Consider the following 21500-nt stretch of genomic DNA (forward strand, 5'->3'; position numbering starts at 1 on the left):
CTCTCCTTCTTCTCTTCTAGTTAATTATGAGCATTAATTCTTCCTAATTTGTCTATAGTTTATTTATGTTATTCTCCTTCCCTTAATCTACAGTATTCGTTCCCTCCCGTTCTTTACCATCCGCTAACATAATCCCACCAATCCTGTATCCTCCCTCTGACCTCCCTCCCTCCATCAATTTGTTCTTTGGGTGGCCATTCAGAACAAGATGCCCAGGAGGAAGGTGAGCGATTGTGAGGTTGCGTTTTACTTGCATAAATTATACAGTGCACTCTAGTACTTTTGTTTATACTTTGTCCCAAAAGCCTTTAAACAATTGCATTATTCCTGTGGAGCAATGGGTTGATTGATGTTAAAGTGGCCTTCCGTCAGGCTATAACCATTTTTGACTGCCTGTATTCCAGTAGGGACTAGTAATTGACTTGGAGAGTCGCTTAAAGGGGGCATGAATTTGGTGATCTGATCCCCCTAGTCTAGCAACCTCCCACGGCCAAAATGCTTAAAATGTCTGACAGTGTATAATCCAATTATGCTAGTCTATCTAATGACAATCTGGCTAGCCATCATCAAAAAAATGGAAAAACGGTGCCCTCTCTGTTTTGTTCATTTTCATTTGAGAATCTGTTCTTGAGAGATTAATCTAATGATCATTCACTACACCAATGCCTATGTGTTTTGATGTTTTGGGCACACTTATTACTTATTTGTATAATATACCGTACCTTGTATTTTGTCTTCAAAGGTGTGTTTACTTTGTCCTATGCTAATCTCATATAGTCTCCTAGTTTGAAACTTTATGAATGTGCATGATATGTTTTCCATTTACTAATAGGTCTCTATGAACAGGATCATCTAGGATGGATTAAACAGCCAGCTCAGATGGTTTTCACATACCTAAGGGAAATACTTTTGAGTCATTTATTAATATATTTTCTCTCTCCCTTACTCTCCCACCTTTATTCTCTTTCTCTTCTCTCTCTTTCACATCTCCATCTCCCCTTTCTCTTCTCTCTCTCTTTCTCTCTCTCTCTCACACACAGAGGAGGAACGCCCTAAGCCCAAGTACGTCCACTTGTCCTCTTTGCTTTCTCGTTTGACTGTGTGGGTGGTGCATTTAAGTGGTACAAAATGAGTGGACAATAATATTACCGGAAACACAACAAGCTAGGCCTGCATGTGATCAAATGGAACGAAATGGACTCTGTACTGATTGGTGCAAATTTGGGTCTTATGCTCAACTTTGCCAAGGCCAAGTCTTGCCACAAGAACAATTGTCCGGGTACGGACACATTGATGACCAACTTCTGTCTTCTTTGTATAGGAATCGGTTTGTTGCTGATTCCTACATGTACAAAACTACAACCCGTTATCAATTAAAGACACTGTACGATACAAAGAAAGGCACTATTTTCCAGGCTATTTTACTAATACCACTTGTTCTGCCCTACTCCTTCATAGGCTTACTTCCAGCAAAACTCCCTTCAAAGTTTAAATTGTTATGCAACAGACTCCCTTCAAAGTGTAAATTGTTATTGCATTTCAACTTTAAAATGTTCATCTACCTTAGGACTGGATTTAAGCATGTACCTTTTTGATATAGTTTTTCTAGTTTACACTTGTCACTAACTTTATGAAAATTCAAATGGAAAGTTTTGTTGTTTGTCTGAATCATTAATCTTTAGTTTCTTCACTCATCAGTTTCCTGTTTCTTTCATTCTTTCCATAGACCCTTGATACCCCAGATAGCTCCTTTAAAGATACCTGAGGGGGACAGAGTTGATTTTGATGTGAGTGACCAGAAGAGATTTCTTGGTCATCCTTCTATGTTGCATTTCTGTCATTTCTGTTGTCCTGTGTCCCGTCTCATTCCATCTCTTCTGTCCTTCCTGTATCATCCTCACATCTCTGTCCTCTATCTGCCCCTCACTTTCCTCCCACATACCCTCCACACTCACTCAGTCTCTCCCTTCCCAAACTTGACATTCATCCCCCCTTGTCAGGTGATAAGAAGCGGCCTGCTCACTCCTCATGTACTGAAGGAAGCGTGAGCTCAGTTCGGGGCCCGCCCCAGGTTGGCAGAGGGAAGGTAGCGCCCAGGATCACAGTTTATGCATTGGCACTGGGTGAAAAATGGGTTACAAAAATCGTGGGATAAAAATGTTGAAAATAATTATCCTTCCACCACCTCAGAAACATTGTTAAAATCAAGCCCTTCCTCCCTCCCTCTGTCTTTCAGGACATCCACAGGAAGCGTATGGAGAAGGATTTTTTGGAGCTCCAGACACTGATCGACGTTCACTTTGAGCAGAGGAAGAAGGAAGAGGAGGAGCTTATCGGCCTGAAGGATCGTATCGTGAGTTCCTTTCCTTGTTTGATAATCATATACTATCATATAATGCAGAAATGCTCTTCTTTGGGACATACAGCCAGGACCTCCCGAGGGACACGCTCGGGAGTGCTAATTACAGATTGATTGATTGATTGATTGAAATCTTTATTAGAAGTTTGCATAGAAAAAGGTACAGTTTCATGACAGTACAGTTCACTGCAAGGTCAACTAAAAGGAGAACCTAGTAAGCTTTTCGGCTTATTTACACAGGAAACCATTTAAGTAACTCATATAACATTGAATGGCAGACGGATAGAACACAGTACTATGCAGTAGATAGTCATAAAAAAAATTAAAAAAAACAGTGCAGAAGCATCACATTCCTCAGCCTCCCTAGCAGGAAGGGCCAGCTTCTTTCACACACTTTGTTTTGGTGGTGTTGTGCGGTCTGGTCACCAGGCTACAGCCTCCCTGGGAAAGTTCTTTACTCTGGCAGGGATCCTGGAGCGGTCCTGGGAGTATGATTATCCGGTCTATGTGTGTTTTGTGGATCTGGAGAAGACCAGGTCCCCCGGGATGTACTGTGGGACCTGAACAATGAACAGTGTTGCTTATGACATGCCCAAAATAGGGGACACCTGTTTGTTCTACATCTTTAGAATACTACTACTCCTACTAATAATAATAGCCTAATTTTACCAACAATAAAATTCTAATCTGACCCTGGCTCCTGTTGTTTTTCCTTCCTTTATTCAACCCATTGTCGTTTTCTCTTCTCGCCCTCCGTCTCTCTCTCCATCAGGAGCATCGTCGTTCAGAGAGAGCTGAGATCCAGAGGGTCAGGGCAGAGAAGGAGAAGGACAGACAGAACAGGATTGCGGTAGTGCACACACACACACACACACACACACACACACACACACACGCACACGCACACGCACACGCACACACACGCACACACACGCACGCACGCACACCCTCTTTCTTATTGTTGTTATTTCTACAACAAATGAATGCTGCTGGTAATTGAAGAACAATGAACAATGTGTTCCTTCCTGTCTCCTCCCACCCTTCAGGAGGAGCGTCAGAGGAAGGAGGACGAGGAGGCCAAGAAGAAGGCTGACGATGACGCCAAGAAAAAGAAGGTTCTGAACATGGGAGCCAACTTCGGAGGCTTCTTGTCCAAGGTCAGTTTACTGCTGCTGCTGTGGCTGTGATTACTTACTTACTTATCCTCTTCGTCCCGGTTGGGACATAAGGCCGCACTCATACACTGCCACTGAACCCTGTCTCGTGCTTTGGCCTGTGCTTCGTCCCATGAGAGACCCATCTCCTTCAGCTCCGCCGTCATCACCGTCCTTTGCCACGTGATCTTTGGTCTTCCCCTCTTTCTTTTCCCAATTGGGGTTCATCTCAAGGCAACTTTCTGTAACCTTTCATTGGGCCTCCTCAATACATGACCAAGCCATCTAAACCTGTGTCTCTTTATCTCAAGGGACATATGGGCTGTGATTGACCTTTCCATAATACCAGTGATGGAAAAAAGTACTCAAATTATTTATTTAAGTAAAGGTATGAATACTGCAATGTAGAAATACTCTGTTACATGTAAAAGTCTGTAATTCAAAATGTGCTTGAGTAAAAGTACAAAAGTATTAGCATCAAAATGTACTTAAAGTACCAAAAGTAAAAATACAAAATGTTGGGAAATAGCAGATCTACAAGCTCACACAATGCGTCGCGATGCGATGCGAAAGTACACCGTGATGATGTCATCATGGTGTACTTTGCAATACAAACCCCCAAATCAATCCTCCAGTTCTAGGCGACACAGGCCCAAAATAGGGGACACCTGTTTGTTCTACATCTTTAGAATACTACTACTCCTACTAATAATAATAGCCTAATTTTACCAACAATAAAATTCTAATCTGACCCTGGCTCCTGTTGTTTTTCCTTCCTTTATTCAACCCATTGTCGTTTTCTCTTCTCTTCCCAGGTTGAATCTAAGAGAGGAAAGCGAATGACTGGCAAAGAGATTAAAAAGAAGACCCTGGCTGACAGACGAAAGCCACTGGACATTGACAATTTGAGGGAGGATGGACTTAGGTCAGTCTCACCCTCAACCAATCACATCACCGGCAGTTAACCAATGACACTAAAGCAGCGTTATAGATTAGTCACAGCTTCAAATGTTTAACCATGAACCCCAGCATCTGTGTTCTGGGGGCGAACATTTAGTCAAAAAAGAGATTTGTTGTAGATGACAAAAAAGAAGGGGTATATATGTCACTTTTTTTTTAGTTTCAGTGAAATTGAGAACAGGAGCGCTCGTCGTGCGGCGCGGGGTTAGGGTTAGAGTTAGGCATAGTAAGCTAATGGCTAAACACAGCTGAGCTGGGCTAGTAGATAAACAACGAAAGAGGTGTCGCAAACGAGTGACGTCAGCAACTACACAAGTGAATGGCTGTTGTCGCCATCTCATGGTGAATACGCAGAATTAGGTGCGCTGATAAGAGACTATCAAGGTGAATTGATCCAGGTGGTGTTACGGGTGTGTGGTGAACGACAAAACGAGCGCTCTTACCCCAATCTCACTGAGTTACCCCAACTGACTGTAACATATAGACCCCTGGGTGACTGTGGTCATAGAAGTTTCGTTTTTTGTATCAAAATAGTTATTTTACACACAATGTAAAAATGCAACCCTGCAGGTACAGAGTTAAATCAACACTCCAGATTATAATCTGTACGTGTCTCCTAGGCAACGCGCCCAAGAGATGTGGAACTGGATTTATCAGCTGGAATCTGACAAGTTTGACTTAATAGAACACATGAAACACCAGAAATATGAGGTACTGGACTCCATTTTCGTGGCTCAAGCTATTTTCTGTGCTGACCATTTGTTGCGTTTGAATCCCACTCAGGATCCTTGTCTTTTCATTTATACTCTTCAATCATCTCCTTCGTCTCTGTCTCTCGATCACTCTCTCTCCACCATGATGTCAGAAAATGTTATTAAATCTAACTTTTTTAATGTTTCTCCTCATGTCCTTTTCAACAGATCATTGTGTTGCTCAACAGAATCTCACACGCTCAGAAATTGTGAGTAGCCATGGCAGATGTACACATTATACACTACCTCATATTTGTCTTTGTATAAGACAATTCGTTTTTTTATAATCCTAAAGCACTGGTTCCCAAACACTGGGTCGGGACCCGTTTGTGGGTCCCTTAATTTTTTGGTTGCCTGCATTTAGTTTTTTAATTAGTGTGAGTGCGTGTGTGTGACACAAAGTAGGCCAATCATAATAGTGAGAAACACAGCTCAGCTGCCGCTGCTACACAGATAACAGCTCAGAGACGTTCAACAACACTCAGCTTTAGAAAAAATAAAAAATAAAAAAACATGATCAGAATCTAAAATAATGTCTAACTTAACTAAAAAATAACGTCTCAATGCTCTGTTTTCTTCCATCCATTCATCCATTCTCCCTCCCTGGTTTCCTTCCCTACTTCCTACTTTCCCTCTCTGTCTCGTCCTGCCTCCCACAGTAAAAAGATCCATGGAAAGGGAAAGGTGGGCGGACGCTGGAAGTAAACAAGAGGAGGAGGAGGAAAAAGAAGAAGAGATCCAAATACAGGAGGAACCAGAAGAATGCAGATGCATGTTGTGTCCACAGCTGTCCATGGTCACTGTGTGTTGCAGAAGTAGAATGCAAAATTATAAGAACGTATTGATTAATAAAACTAAATCTCAGAGAGGATTGAGAGAAACAGAGTTTGACATTATGTGTATGTAGTATGTATGTACAGTAGGCTACAGTACATTAGAGGTTCAGGAGCCAAGCCAGATTTTGGTACCACCCAAGGTGACCTTAAAAGTTGTATATTTTTGCACGTCCAGTCGTGTAACTCTATGACAGTTATCACTCTTGAAACAAACCTACCCCCATATAAGACCGTGATGTGTGTGTGTGTGTGTGTGTGTGTGTGTGTGTGTGAGTGAATTATTTATACTTTTTTTAAATGCTCGTATTGACAAGTTTAAGATTTCTGGCATGTTGTTATATTAGACGTGGGTGTAAAGTTTTCAAAAACCACTGCATATATACAAGTTGGGCTGGCCCAATATTGGTATGCGGAAACTCTGGTCAGTCAGTATATGGTTGAACTGCCAAATCATTAATACAAATTTGTTTTTTAAAATTGATATTTTAATAATATGTTTTTATTGGGCATGCTAAATAGTATACTAAAATCTAGGAAAATGTCACTTCCAGAAAGGCTGGATGGCTAACGGGAGCTTCAACGTAGAAAGGTGGTTTTGGTTAGCCTGGCATTTGCCAGACAGATCCACCACGTGTGAGTGAATCAACCTTATCAGTCTGGCTATTAAATCCCAGGCTAGGTTTTGGTGTCTAACCCTAGGTTTTAGGGCTCAAGGAATGTGACTGAATCTTTGAAATTACCATCAGTTAACTCTAAGTTGGAGTCCCAAAAAATATATATATTGTATTGAAAATGAACACAATAATTCACATTTAATGTAGTCAAGTAAAGGTTAACACATTTTGGAAACATAGTTCTATTGTTTATGAAATTGAATTGCCCCTGAACCAGATGCAGCCACCAATATGGCCGCCAGAACTCATTACCTAATGACTAGTGGCCAGACTGAACATGATCCTGACAAGATACTGACCTGATCCTGACCATGTTACTGACATAATCCTGACTATGATACTGACATGATACTGACATGATACTGATATGATAATGACAGGATACTGACCATACTGACCATGATCCAGTCTACATGAACTACAGGGGTGTATTGGGCTCCCTCATAGTGGAGCTCACTGTCCTGGCAGTCCTCTGCTCTCCCTTCTCTAATGCTTACTTTACGCTCCTCTATGTCGATGATATTCTCAGGGTGTGATAAATCAGGCTTACTGTAATTACTGGTCCACAGGATTGGCAGAGGAGGTCTTGGTGCGTGACACAAAGACTAGACACAGCACACTGTTAATCCAGAATCTTTGTATGTGAGAGTATAAATAGCCTATACAGCTTTCCATTTACACACACACACACACACGTAACTGTAAGAATAAATGAATGAGTTGGATTTTTGAACCATTTTATTTTTTATAGCTATTTAGATATTTACAATCGCAGACCGTGAGGCCCCACAGACTGCTCCCCATTCAATCAGCATCAACAACAGATAACCAGTACAACAACACTCAACTAAAGCTATTCCATTGGGGGAAATAAAATAATCAGGATACAGAGATTAACATTGAACTGTAACAGAGAAATAAAAAAGAAAACACTCACAGACAAAAAGGTCGCTGCTCGTGTGTGCATGCGTGTGCGCAGGGGCGTCACAAGGGGTAGGAAAGTGGGACTGAGTTACTGGGGCCCCAAGTGGAGGGGCCCTAATAACTTTATCTATTGAAAAATAGCAGATATACAAGCTCACTGCCGCGCTGCGAGCTTGTAGATCTGCTATTTTTGAAAAGTTGTGAAAATGTGTGAAAATCTTTGAATATATGTATTTTTTAAGCGAACATTTCTAACTCAAATTTTGCTTCTGGGGGTCCCTGGAACGAAATATTTTGAGATCGGGGTCCGTGGCCAAATACATATCATCTTGGGGGTCCATGACATAGGTTTCTTGCACACATTTTCACGATTTTTCAAAAATAGCAGATCTACAAGCTCGCAGCGCGGCACTCGGTGCCGCGCTGTGAGCTTGTATATCTGCTATTTTTCAATAGTTAACATTCATGAGGGGGCCCGCAGTGAATCCTTGTACCCAGGGCCCAGAATTTGGTGTGACGCCCCTGCGTGTGTGTATTTGTTTAGCGGATAGGAGCCTTCAGGGCTGCATCCACTTCCTCCTCTGGACACAGCACGTGCCACTGGGCAACTGGACGCCTTGGATTGGCCAGCATGTCTGACCAATGGCGGAGGCCGACACCTGAGGCGCCGTAGCCGATCCAACACTTGCCGATGGCGTCGTTACTGCCCAGCTTGTCGTAGTCGTACACGGTGATCAACACCTGCACCTTCTGCATGGGGAGAGAGAGAGAGAGAATCACTGCAGCTTTCATTTATACGCCATCGCGCAAAGGGTGTCACTTGCTAGTCTCGTGTAGCCAGACAACTATTCCACAATCTCCTAATGCTGTATAGCAGTGGTTCTCAACCTTTTCAGGCCGCGACCCCCAAAATAATCATATTTTAACTGGGGACCCCTCCATCCTGACGAGCACTAAGAGTTAAGGCATTACATTTTGTATAAGATGGTTCTATAGCAGATCTACATGCTCACAACGCCTTGCAACGCGAGGTGTTATGAGCATGTAGATCTGCTATTTTCACAACATTTCTGCCTCTAATATGACAGTTTGGCCAATGTTTAATTTGTTACTGTTGAGTGAGAAAACAACTTATGCACATTAAATTAATCATCTGGGGACCCCCAAAATAATTTGTGGACCCCCCTGGGGTCCGACCTACCCAGAGTTTGGAACCCAGAGTCAGAGTCCCGAAATCCAAGTAACGGAAGCTGGCATTTCCATTCGCAAGGATCAAGGGTCACACTACCATAGACCCCTGGCTGGCTGAGGTTTACCTGGATCTGGGAGAAGGGGATCTCGAAGCTGAAGCTCTCGTTGAAGTACGGGTTCAGAGTGTTGGGCTTGACGGTTGTCTTCTTCTTCTTAAGACGCTTATTGTTGTGCTGCAACACCACCTTAACAAAGGGATCTGGAGACAAAGACAGAGAGAAAGAGAGAGCAGGGGCAGAGGGAAGGAGGGAGACAGAGAGAAAGAGTGGAAGTAATTAAATGAAGCTATCTATGAATATGCATGCCAATTAAAGAGTGTCTGTGTGTGTGTGTGTGTGTGTGTGTGTGTGTGTGTGTGTGTGTGTGTGTGTGTGTGTGTGTGTGTGCGCGTGCGTGCGTGCGTGCGTGTGTGGCATTCTAAACTTCTAACCTGACAGTCCTCCGACATCCATCTTTTTGAGGTTCTTGGCCTCCATGATGTTGATGGTCAGTTTACCAGCCGTCGGAACGTAACGCAGAGAAATACAGATGTCCCCTAACTTCTCTTGCTGTTAGGGACAGAAGGACAGAGAGAGAGAGACAGACAGACAGACAGAGTGAATGAGAGACAAACACTGCAGACCCAGACTGGAAGGCAAAAAAGACAGACTATCTGACTCACACCTTGTATCTTTAGTAAGTCATACATGGGATAGCGCATTACTTCACTTGAAAATCTGATATTCACAATTCACAAGCAACTTATAATGTGCAAGATCAGAATAAATGATGAATACCAATACATTATTCCAGAATGATACATACTTAGTTTTAAATGTAAAACGAGAATGGGCCTGATTCACCAATAAGTTCTTAACTTTTCCTCTTAAATGTCTTCCTAAGTTAATTCCTAAGAGAAGTCCAGTCAGATTTGTGTGTGTGTGTGTGTGTGTGTGTGTGTGTGTGTGTGTGTGTGTGTGTGTGTGTGTGTGTGTGTGCGTGCGTGCGTGCGTGCGTGCGTGCGTGCGTGCGTGCGTGCGTGCGTGCGTGTGTGTGTGCGTAACTTTTCTGGCATATATTGTTAAATATATCGCCATTATGACCATTTCATGCATAGATTGGAGTAAAAAAAAATCGCTTCAAAAGAAAATAAAAATTTGCACAAATTGTCACGATTTGTAAAAAATAGCAGATAATTTGTATATCTGCTCTCTGCTTTGAATAGCCAAAGTATATAGCAATGCTTTTTAGCTCAAATCTAAAATGACACAGATGCTTCCCCGGTCTTAATGGGTCTTGGCTCTTGCCCTCCGTACCTCCTCTTTCTCTCCTCCATCCAGATCCCTCCATTCATGGATGGGCTGACCCAGGTCGATGCTGTTCATGGGGATCTTGATCTCGCCGATGACGTCGTGTTTACCGAAACGGTCAAAGTCGAACACCTGCAACACCAGAGTCTTACCTGCCAGCTCGTTGAAGGCCATCTGGATAGAGAGAGAGAGACCAATTAATAAGGACAAGCAGGCAGCGAAGAATGTAAAGATGTAATGACGAATGCCGGCATTATTATCACCAGTAAGATGCCTAAGGGCAAAAAGCCACCTCGCCCGAGGTTGCACAGGATGGAATTCGCACAGGAGGGAATTAATGATTCGAGTTGCGGTTGGTTTAAGTTGGACAAAATGTGGACAAAATATTTTCCCAAATATGGATATGACCGACGTCCGACATCATAGATGTCTTATGTTATAGACCACATGAGACTCACACAATATGTCCATACATGGGCATTCCAAGCTATGGGCTTAATATTGATGACATCAGGGATCTCCATATATGGGCATACAATGGGCATACAAGTCATGTCACAACGATGTGACGCCACAACAGGTCAGCAGCTATAGACATTGAGGCGTTAAGCCCGTATCAGAGTCTACGGTGGAGACCTATCCACCGCAAATTTGAGGTGGAAAGCTTTCCACCTCAAGTCAGAAAATAAGTGCAGGCCATCATAGTCACGGCCCACGGTGAAGTCCTTTACCCCGTCTAGACCGGTTCAGGTCGACCAATCAGTGAACGGGGTGTAGAGCCTGTCTGTCTGATAGTAAAAACAGAGAGATGTGTTGGGACTCACGGTGGAAAGCTCTCCACCGTGAGGAAAGATGTAACGTTGTAGTTTCATGACTCAAAAAGACTCGAAAAGACTACACCGCGGTGTAAAGCCTTCCACCGCGGACCCGACTATGATACAGGCTTTACAGACAAGTTACGGACAAGATACAGACAAGGTGTGACGGTTTTCACATGACCATAATAATTTCTGCTTACGTTTCCAAATAACCAGAACTAACTGGGAGTGGGAAGGTCCCAAAAAAGAGCAGCAGCGCTGCTGGCCCCGCTCATAGGTTCCCAGAACTCAAGTTTAGTTAGTGTTGTTGCCCAACAACCGGGCAACACATTATAGTCCTAGGGAAACTTTATAGACTTCTAGGGTAACTGTTTATAGAGTTTATAGACTTCTAGGGTAACTTTTCCGCTGCCATTGGAAATGGCAGGGATAGGGATTCAATAGGGAATCAATGGGAGTGGGAATCAATAGGGAATCAATATTGGTCGAGCTTCACATGACTGTATAAAATATAGTCAGCAATCGTCACAACCACACTCGCAATTTCAAATTGCATCTTTCTAGTTCTGCCTCAGGAGCAGGACCGAAAACAAGTTCCAGGAACCTCGTCTGAAACCGGGCCGTGTGCAATGGAAACAAAACCAGAACCAAAATAATAGGTTCAGTTCCACCTTGCAGTGGAGAGGTGGCTTCCCACTGAGCACGCCGTCTAAAAGTGGTCTAATAGACGTATAGATTTGAACGTTTTTTAGTTGTCTAAACTTAGACTAGACGACTAATAGACTTCTAATAGTCGTCTAAATGTAGACGGTCTATATTTAGACAGACGGTCTATATTTAGACGACTATTAGAAGTCTATTAGTCGTCTAGTCTAAGTTTAGACAACTAAAAAACTTTCAAATCTATTAGACCACTTTTAGACGGCGTGCTCAGTGGGTTTAGTCATGGCTTAAATAATAACAGACCTTAAAGTTGAAGGTCTCGTTCCAGACAGGGTTCAGGTTCTTGCGCTGGATCTTGGTCTCAAACTTCTTCTTCTTCTCAGGCAGCATGTAGACTTTGACGTAGGGGTCAGAGGTACCACCCATGTCCATGGCCGGCAGGTTCTCTGCCTGGAGGATGCCCACCACCAGCTGGAGAGACAGAGGGAGACGTTGGACAGACGGATCAGGAGGCACAGAGGTTTATGTGAACCTCATACGCTGTCTAGCAGAGTCGACTCAGGGCTCTATACTAGCAGTAGTGGTTCTCAACCTTTTCAGGCCGCGACCCCCAAATAATCATATTTTAACAGGGGACCCCCACCCTGCGAGCACTAAGAGTTGAGGCGTACCATTTTGTATAACACGCTTCTATTGTGAAAACAGCAGATCTACTGTACATGCTCACAACGCCTCACGTTGCTATGCATTGTGAGCACATCACAATGCGTCACTTAGAAATGTGCAGATACCCTCTATACACTTGAGTGAGAAAACAATGTTAACTTGCATGTTAAGTTAATCATCTGGGGACCACCGAAAATAATTTGGGGACCCCCGACCCACAGGTTGAGAAACACTGCTCTATACTAGTGAGTTACCCACAGGTTGAGAAACACTGCTCTATACTAGTGAGTTTTCTGTTTTTGCTCGACATTAGATAAAATGGCTATTTTCAGCGAAGGTTTTCCCAGAGTATACGAATGCTGGGGTGTATACAACTGTGTGTGTGTGCGTGTGCGTGCAGCACCTGATTGTCAGTGAAGTTATAGTCCAGAGTGTATTCCAGTTTGCCCAACTGCTCCTTCTCTTCTTCCTCCTTGCCTTCCTCACCTTCCTAGTAACAAATGATAAAAAAAAATCGGTTTAAAATATAAATAAATGAACCATAAAGTGAGACCAGTAGCATCTCTAAACAAACACCTGTTCTTCTCTCTCCTTTGGCCCCTTGTTCACCTTTTTCTCATCACAACGCTGAGTTACGTTGTTATCTGTCCAGAGAGCAAAATAAACCATGTGAAAAGGATTTCTTTGTGTGCTGGTGACTTCTTCTTTGTCTCACCTTTTCCCCTTCACCTTCTTCCTTGTCCTTCTTCCTGCGCCCCTTTCCTCCCTTCCTCTCGCGGGTCTTCTTGGGTTTCTTGCTCTTGTTGATGCACTTCTTATAGATACAGAAGCCCATGCAGGCCACCAGGGCCAGGACCACCACTACGATGGCCCCTATAGCCCACATGGGCACTGGGGGGGGAGACGCACACACAATACATACACGGTCATTTAGAGCTGCAGAAGCAGAACTCATTTTAACCACTTTTGTTGTGCGATACTGTTGAGGAAACGACAGAGCTACAAGCTTAGATATAGTAGTATTATATATAGACCTATATATATATATATATATATATATATATATATATATAGACCTATATATATATATAATATATATATAGTAGTATAGCTTTAAGTGGAGGCTTTGGGAGATATAGAATGAGAAGAACTTACTTCTGAGTTTATGATCTTGATGAGTGCAAAAGACAGGTGGCAAAGATGACGGGGGGAAATTAAGAAACGAGAAGTTGGTAATGATGAAAACAAATAAGATAATGAAATGACAACATTATGTATTGGAAGAATGGATATTTAATGATATAGGTGCTGTCTATGAGTATGTTGGTGGCGCAAATGCGCATGCATGCGTATGTGTACTTTTAACAAGTACAGCGCATTCCATTCTATGCAAGTGAAGGGTGGAGCTTGATGTGTTTTATGCCGCGGCATGCGTTGCCACGCCCCTTCAGTCATGCATGTGTGATTACCCTCATTTTGTGGATTCAGTGAGTGTGTGTGTGTGTGTGTGTGTGTGTGTGTGTGTGTGTGTGTGTGTGTGTGTGTGTGTGTGTGTGTGTGTGTGTGTGTGTGTGTGTGTGTGTGTGTGTGTGTGTGTGTGTGCGCAATGCATCTGTGTACTAGTATTATTATATTTGTGTAGTATAATTTGAGGAATAGACATTCCTCACCAGAGATTTAAGATTAAGATTTAGTCATATAATAGCTACCGGTATATAATAGCTGATCTACACGCTCACAACGTGTTGCAGTGCGATGAGCGAATCGTTGTGAACTTGTGGATCGACTATTTTCGGCTTTAGCTAGACAAAAATATAAAAAGAAATGGCATTCATAAAATCACCATACTTGTTGTTGTCTAGTACTGTCAGTATAGACCGTTTTCCTGAGCGCTCCCCTGTAGAGGGCGCCACCGCCATTGCCGCGGTGTTAACAGTAGTCAGTAGTGTAAAGTAACTAATACTTAAAGGAGTAGTTCACCTCTGGGGCAACCAGATCTTATTTTATTGTTGTTTGGGACATGATCAACACATCAATGCATTTTGCATCATATGTTGCAGCATGATGACTCATATGATGCAAAATGCATCATCATTCATGCTGAAATACTAAAATATCTCAAAACACAGATTGAACACAAAAAATAACTCAGGATTGTGTTGATCGTGTCCCAAACAACAATAAAATACGATCTGGTTGCCCCAGAGGTGAACTGGCCCTTTAAAGGAGTAGTTCACCCCCAAAATGACCTTTTTTTTATTGATTACTCATGCCATGGAGACTTGAGTTCAATAATATTTTCTTGTATTTGTCGCAATCCTAAGACAAAAAAATACATAGTAAATTTACCCCCATTGATTCCAGATGGGGACCCAAATGCATTTGAGTATTTGTACTTTAATTCCATTTTCAACAACTTTACTTACTCCACCCCACTGGCTGCTGTTTACATGAGTGTGTGACTGTGCATACGTGCGTGTGTATGTGCATGCGTGCGCGACTGCGCGTGCACTCACTTGGCAGGTGTGTTAACTCGTCAAAGAACTTGTTCTTCATGTGTGTGTACTGGTGGTGGTTCATTTTGGGGGGAGGCGGGGGGGCCTCCTTTTCCCCCTCCTCCTCCGCCGCCCTGCGGAGCCGCGCCGTGCCGACCAATGGCATCGCTGCTCTGGGACCACAAAGAGGAGGAGACGGAAGACTGTCAGACATCCATCCATCATTGTTATATAACCCATTCAGGCCTAGAATTATTGAATGCTTTAACCAGTGAAAAATAGCAGATATACAAGCTCACAGCTGCGAGCTTGTAGATCTGCTATTTTTTTTAAAGTCGTGAAAATGTGTGCAAATCGTTGAATATATGTATTTTCAAAGCGAACGTTTGTAACTCAAATTTTGCTTCTGGGTGGTCCCTGGAACTAGATATTTTGAGATGGGGCTCCGTGGCCAAATAAATATCAGTTTGGGGGTCCTTGACATGAAAAGGTTTGAGAACCACTGACATAGCAGTCTCTCAAGAACAGACTAAGCTCCAGTTAAGTGAAAAGGACCTTTTCTTTGACGATGGCTAGCCAGATTGCTGACATAGAAACATAGGTTTTTTCAAAAAATCTTAGAAGGATTCAAAAGACACTTATAGAATCGGGTCAAAATTCTAATTTTCACGATTTTTTCGAAAATAGCAGATCGACAAGCTCGCGCACCGAGTGCCGCGCTGTGAGCTTGTATATCTGCTATTTTTCAATAGTTACAGCATAAAATAATGATACACAATAATACCCATTCAATAATGTACCCATTCTAATAATCATTTCTGCTGTGTAATTTATGAAGCATTCGTGAAAAGAATGTGAACAAAGATCCCACACTCTGCTCAGCAGGGTCAATGTTATTCAAATTGACTGACATTTCGGTCTCTCCCCTCTGACAAATAGTTGACTATTGGACGTCTAGCTAAAATATGTCTAATATACGTCTAGATTTGATCGTTTTTTAGACGTCTAAGCTAAGACTAGACGTTGATTAGACGTTATTTCAATGGCTACATGTAGACGGTCTATAATTATACGTGTATTAGATGTCTAATCACGTCTAATCTTAGCTTAGATGTCTAAAATACTTCATCAAGACTCAAGGGTGTCTTACAGCAATGATGCCAACACCTTTTTCAACAGTGGACCCCTTTTCCTCTGTAGGAGTGTCTCTCAGTGATTGTCTGTGACCTGTGTGGACTGTGGATATAATCACCCTAACCAGATACATCCATGATTATTGATTATGTGACATACATACAATCCTTTTGATGTCCCTCTTTCATTACTTTTCATTTCAAGGCCCAGACCTTTAACTGAGCCTAACCCGTGCATGAAAACATTTGACTTGAAAACAATGTCTTAAAATGTGTTCATCTCGTTTCTCTCCCTCTTTCCTGTCAGTGATCACGAAAACTATCAATAAAGAAAAGCCAAAAACCCTTTTTTTTTAAGTGTTAATCTCGACTATAGTAAAGTCAAATGTGTACAGTCAATCTATACACCCCATGGGGGTTCTCTCTGACACTCACTGTAGAGATGTAACACGTTTAATTGCCAAAGGTAATCCAGATAATCCCCGGATTAACCAAATAGAGGGCAGCTTGCCACAGAAGGCTCCTCCCCTTTCTCCCCTCCCTCCTCATGTTCTGTTCTCCCATTGACCATATTCACCTGCATATAAGGTGGCAACTAGGGTGGCAATTCATTGTCTTAATGGCAAGATGGCCGCTGTGTGAATATGGTATATACAGTACTCCCATCTCTCCTCTCTCCTGTGTCCTCTCTCCCGTCCAACCTATGACCCCCACAAAAACCTCCCTCCTTCCATATTCCACTCAACTTTCCTCCTCATCGCGGTCGCTCGCTCTACCTCACCCCTCCCCTGGTCTCTGCGTCCACCTCCTCCTGTGTGTCACTGACCTTCAATAATATCAGGTATAATGGAGATTATACCTGATATTAGAGAGAGATATAATGGAGACACACACACACACCCGCTCACATGTGTGCGCGTGTGCACATGCATGCACGCACGCACGCACGCACGCACGCACACACACACAGACACAGACACCTTTGCCCTTGCCTACTGCCTAGTGATGTCAGAAGCCTATTAACCATGCATGCACATGGCCACTGCTCTGCTCTAGTCTTCTGTTGATGTCTTGTCTTGTCTGTTTCCCTGTCGCTGTCTGTCTCTACCAGATAGAACCTCTCTTGTACTTGTATTGTGTATTTCTCCATAGTATTTCTCTTGCATTGTCTTTGGTCATGCACACGCACGCACGCACGCACGCACATATGCATGCACGCACGCGAGCGTCTGTGCGTTTGTGTGTGTTTATGTTTGTGTGTTGGCAGTATTCAATCAGTAGTGTGACCTTTCACTCCTTTCCTCTATGTCAAAGCTAAGCTCATCTAAATACCCCCCCCCCCCACACACACACACACACACACACACACACACACACACACACACACACACACACACACACTATACTGAATCTATAACTATCCAGTTTATTAATAGCTCTGTGTTATTTCTCCCTCTCTTTCTCTTTCTCTCTCTCTCTCTCTCTCTCTCTCTCTCTCTCTCTCTCTCTCTCTCTCTCAACACCTGAATATCACCTAAACCAGAGATTCTAAAAGTGGGAACCCGGGGTCCGTTAGGGGTTTCCCAGCTAAATTAGTTAATTGCAACCGAAGGTCGCAGTTTAGTAAAGTGGCACATCATGCCTCCGTCCGTCCGGATGTCTGTCTGTGTATGCTTTTTTACGGTCTATGGGTTTTTGTTCTGACATCACGCTCTGACATCACTGTGATGTCAGGGGAACCACACTAACTTAATCCCTTTTATGCCCATATGTATATCATCAATATTAAGCCCATATCTAACAGGACTTCATATGGGAATTCCCATATATGGAGGCCACATCGGCCACATACCACACTGACAGAATCCATATATGGCCAAGACAGATGGCCAATACAGCCCATATCTGTGTGGCTGGTTCTACAGACAGGGATCTCCATATATGGGCATAAAAGGAATGATGTCAGATGTCAAAGACGTCATAGGACTTTCACATAACGAATAACTGAGTAAGCATGATTGGGGTCTCACAGCATATCTCCATATACAGTACATGGATCTCCATATACTGTACACTACAGTATGGGTACCATGCAGGGGTCTCCATAAATGGGTAACTGGTCCGATATACATCACTGGCCAGATGACCAAGACATGGTGCGACTTCTTTTTTTTTTTTTATCCCACGATTTTTGTAAACCATTTTTTCACCCGGTGTCAATCTGTAGCTGCTTTCAAACCTGAAGCTATTTCTTCTATTCTAGTCGCTCCTGTTGGAATCAAGGCGAAACACCCGGAAAAAAGGAAACTCAACACCAAACACCAAAAACATTTCCGTGTCTCCGGACAACATCAACATTGATTGGCTGTGGGGCGAAGATGCCGAGGCGACCGTTCGCGCCGCCCCGTTCGGATCGTTCACGCTGCGCCCGTTCACGTGTTGTCTCGTCTTTGCATTCACTTCACTTTGTATGTAATCGCACGCCGCTTGAACTATGCAAGTTTGAACGCAGTTTCATGTAATCCTGGGCACCCCATGCCCCTCTACCAACCTAGGGAGACAACGGACTGACCTCATGCTTCCTTCTGCATGAGGAGTCCAAGCCACTTCTTTTTACCTGACAGGGGGAGTTTGCCCGGCTGGACGTAGCGTGTGGAAGGAACACGTTATTCCAACCAGTTCCTTTCCCCTCTATGGCCAGGGGGAGGCACTATAGAGACCAGGATTACTGCATGTTTTTTTGTGAGGGTACCTACCCTAGGAGACATGGGAGAACATGCAAACTCTATACAGAAAGGCCCTTTTGCCAACCCCACCTAGGTATAGGCACTGATGACGCGGAGGAGAGGAAACACCCCCAGCGCCCCCCAGCATCCCCATCGGGAATCGAACCCAGGACCTTCTAGCTGTGAGGCTTTTTAGCAAACGTTTTGTGGATACTAGTAGGCCTATGCACAACTCTAAAAAAACACACCAAACTAGGTCCGGGCACCATGAAGGGTTAATCCGGCACTGGCGCTACTGCGCCACCGTGCCCCCCTCACTTTTACTAGTCTTAAAGGACGTCTTTGCCACTTTTCAACCTATCTTCATATAGTAGGTCCTCACTGTCCTAAACTAAACTAAAATAGCAAAAAAAAAATCTACTCGGTCCAAGTCTCTTAGGAGGGCTGTGGGAAGTTCAGAAACCCATCATCGTTTGACAGATTCCTTTTTTAAACAATATTTTTGAAAAAATATTTAGATTTTTATTTATTTTTATATTAATATTGTATTATCGCGAGAACATTGGCTTCCACTTTAACATTGCAACTTTTCAGGAATAGAAAGCCTGCATTTTATAGTAGCTTGGATAAGATGATGGGTTTCTGACCTGCCCAGTGCCCACAGCCCTCCTCTGAGACACAGACCAAGTAGAAAAAGATTATGCTATTTTATCATGAACATTAGTGAGGACCAATTATATGAAGATAGGTTGAAAAGTGGTGAATTCGTCCTTCAAGTAAAAAAAAAAAAAGAATATGAGTAGGCTACTCCTCCCACCCCTCAAATCTGTTATGCATGTTGTTCTGCACTCACAGATTGTAAGTGAACAGGATGTAGTTGTTGGGGTTGAACTCACCTGACGGCTTAGTGTGAACAGAACTACAAGACGGCCATCTAAAATTAAATTTAAAAAAGAACCCAAATCATATTGGCCCCATGCACCACGACGTTGCAATCACAGATCTTCAGAGTCCTATTTACATAAAAATGAAATAAAGAAAAAAGAAAAAGCCTACAATATCACCTAACTGGGTTTATAGTCACCTTTGGACATGCACACGTTTCTGCTTATGAATCCCCATTTAGTCTATAGGCCTTCGTTTAATTGGGGAATTTCTTCTCTCAATAAAGTGAATTTATTCAGATATAGCCTAAATTATAACTCTTGTAGAGTGCTTTTATTTTGGGACGTCATAACGTCCCAAAATAAAAGTACTCTACAAGAGTTATGATTTATGGCTACTACAGAAGCCTGTTTTATTTTTAATTGTTTTAATTGTTGTGTTGGCAAACTTCTCTTCGTTCGCACCTTCCTTCCGTGTCTGTTCATTAAGGGATTTGCCGTTAAGTGCACGCACGACAGACTGAAATCTAAAAACACATTGAAACTTAATAGATAAAAAAATAGGCTACCGACTCAGTTCAAAACAACCACAAACTAACTCACCCTTTACGGTCTCTTCTGTCTTCGGTTCTGCTTTTTATTATTATTTATTTTCCCATATAAACTATATTCTGGACACATCCACAGAGGAGTTGGAGTTGCGCACAACAAGCACTAGCCTACTTCTCTCTCCCCCTCCCTGCTGTTAATCTCTGGAAGATCCCATATGCCAACTACTCACAATCCACCTACTCACTGATCCCCCTTACTGTGCTAGAGTTCTTCTCGAATAGGCCTACAGTAGCCTACGTGAGTCACGGGATTTTGCCATCAGCACCCTGGACAGCGACTGAGACATTTTGCCATGTGGTATTTTATCTCAGCACCTTGGCTTGGACAATGTCTGTCTGACCATCATTAATTAACGAAACTACCTTTTGATGTCATCTTGTCCTTTATCGGCTGCAGTCCAGTCCTATTTGTAAGCTACAACGTGTTTGTTCCACGAAACACCTTTTGTTGTAGGCTATACCTACTTGTCACTCTGTAGTCACACAATTTAGGCCTATAATTTGGAGACCAACTTTGAGGGTAATTCATAGTCGTTTATTAACACACTTTGTGAGATAAAGTGCAATGTCATGTTCTCATGTAGGATAGTGTGCTGCGAACGAAGAATGCCATGTCTTGTGCTCGCTTCAGGGATCTAACTCTCATAATTGATCTCTGTCTCCACCTTGTGGTGGTTTGTATTGGAAAGTAAACGCAACCAATATTGGAAAAGCTTGATTGCTATGCCACAGGTTGTGTTTGCCCATGGCATGGGAGAGTTTATTAGTGTGGTTGCCCTGCAGGGCCCTAATAATATACGTTTGAAAATAGCATGATCTACAAGCTCACAACATACAGTAGTTTTGTACTTTTACTCAAGTACATTTTAACACGAAATGAACAATATTGTGGATGAATTTACAAAAATGCACTTCTTAACTTCTGTAAGTGAACGTGTCTGTCTGTCATAGCTGTATGTTGTTGTGTATGATACTGTATGTGTGATGTGACAGACCCCAGGAAGAATAGCCATGCTTTAACAGGCAAGTGCTAATATAATGGGGATCCATAATAAAGTAAAAGTAAAGTATTTTGAGTGTTTCTACATGGTGGTATTGGTACTTTTACTCAAGCAGTGAGTGGTTTTGTGTATAGACCCACTTCATCCAGGCAGCAGGGTAGAGTGTAACTCCATCCACACCACCTGTCTGCATCCATGGTATATGTATTTTTTAAGCGAACATTTGTAACTCAAATTTTGCTTCTGGGGGGTCCCTGGAAGGGCCTCAAACTAAATATTTTGAGATGGGGGTCCGTGGCCAAAT

General features: G+C 42.8%; 2 protein-coding genes across 2 annotated transcripts; one reads left to right on the forward strand and one right to left on the reverse strand.

Annotated features, from left to right (window-relative positions):
* Positions 1-210: 210 nt before the first annotated feature.
* Positions 211-5930, forward strand: tnnt1 (troponin T type 1 (skeletal, slow); the record flags this gene model as incomplete). The annotated part of the gene is made up of 10 exons (XM_080723971.1): positions 211-223; positions 1041-1062; positions 1727-1787; positions 2237-2353; positions 3132-3209; positions 3406-3516; positions 4329-4438; positions 5094-5184; positions 5394-5434; positions 5885-5930. The coding sequence occupies exons 4-10, from the start codon at positions 2255-2257 to the stop codon at positions 5928-5930; spliced, it is 576 nt and encodes a 191-aa protein (XP_080580097.1). The 5' UTR covers positions 211-223; positions 1041-1062; positions 1727-1787; positions 2237-2254.
* A 2269-nt stretch (positions 5931-8199) lies between these two features.
* On the reverse strand, positions 8200-15007 carry syt5a (synaptotagmin Va; the record flags this gene model as incomplete). Its single annotated transcript, XM_080724308.1, has 8 exons — positions 8200-8409; positions 8976-9109; positions 9341-9458; positions 10206-10373; positions 11984-12151; positions 12750-12836; positions 13062-13237; positions 14848-15007. 8 exons carry the CDS (start codon positions 15005-15007, stop codon positions 8200-8202), a joined length of 1221 nt encoding a protein of 406 aa, XP_080580434.1.
* Between the last annotated feature and the right edge of the window lie 6493 nt (positions 15008-21500).

This window comes from Nannobrachium achirus, assembly GCF_963921795.1.
Source record: "Nannobrachium achirus genome assembly, chromosome: 4".
NCBI classification, from domain to species: Eukaryota; Metazoa; Chordata; class Actinopteri; order Myctophiformes; family Myctophidae; genus Nannobrachium; species Nannobrachium achirus.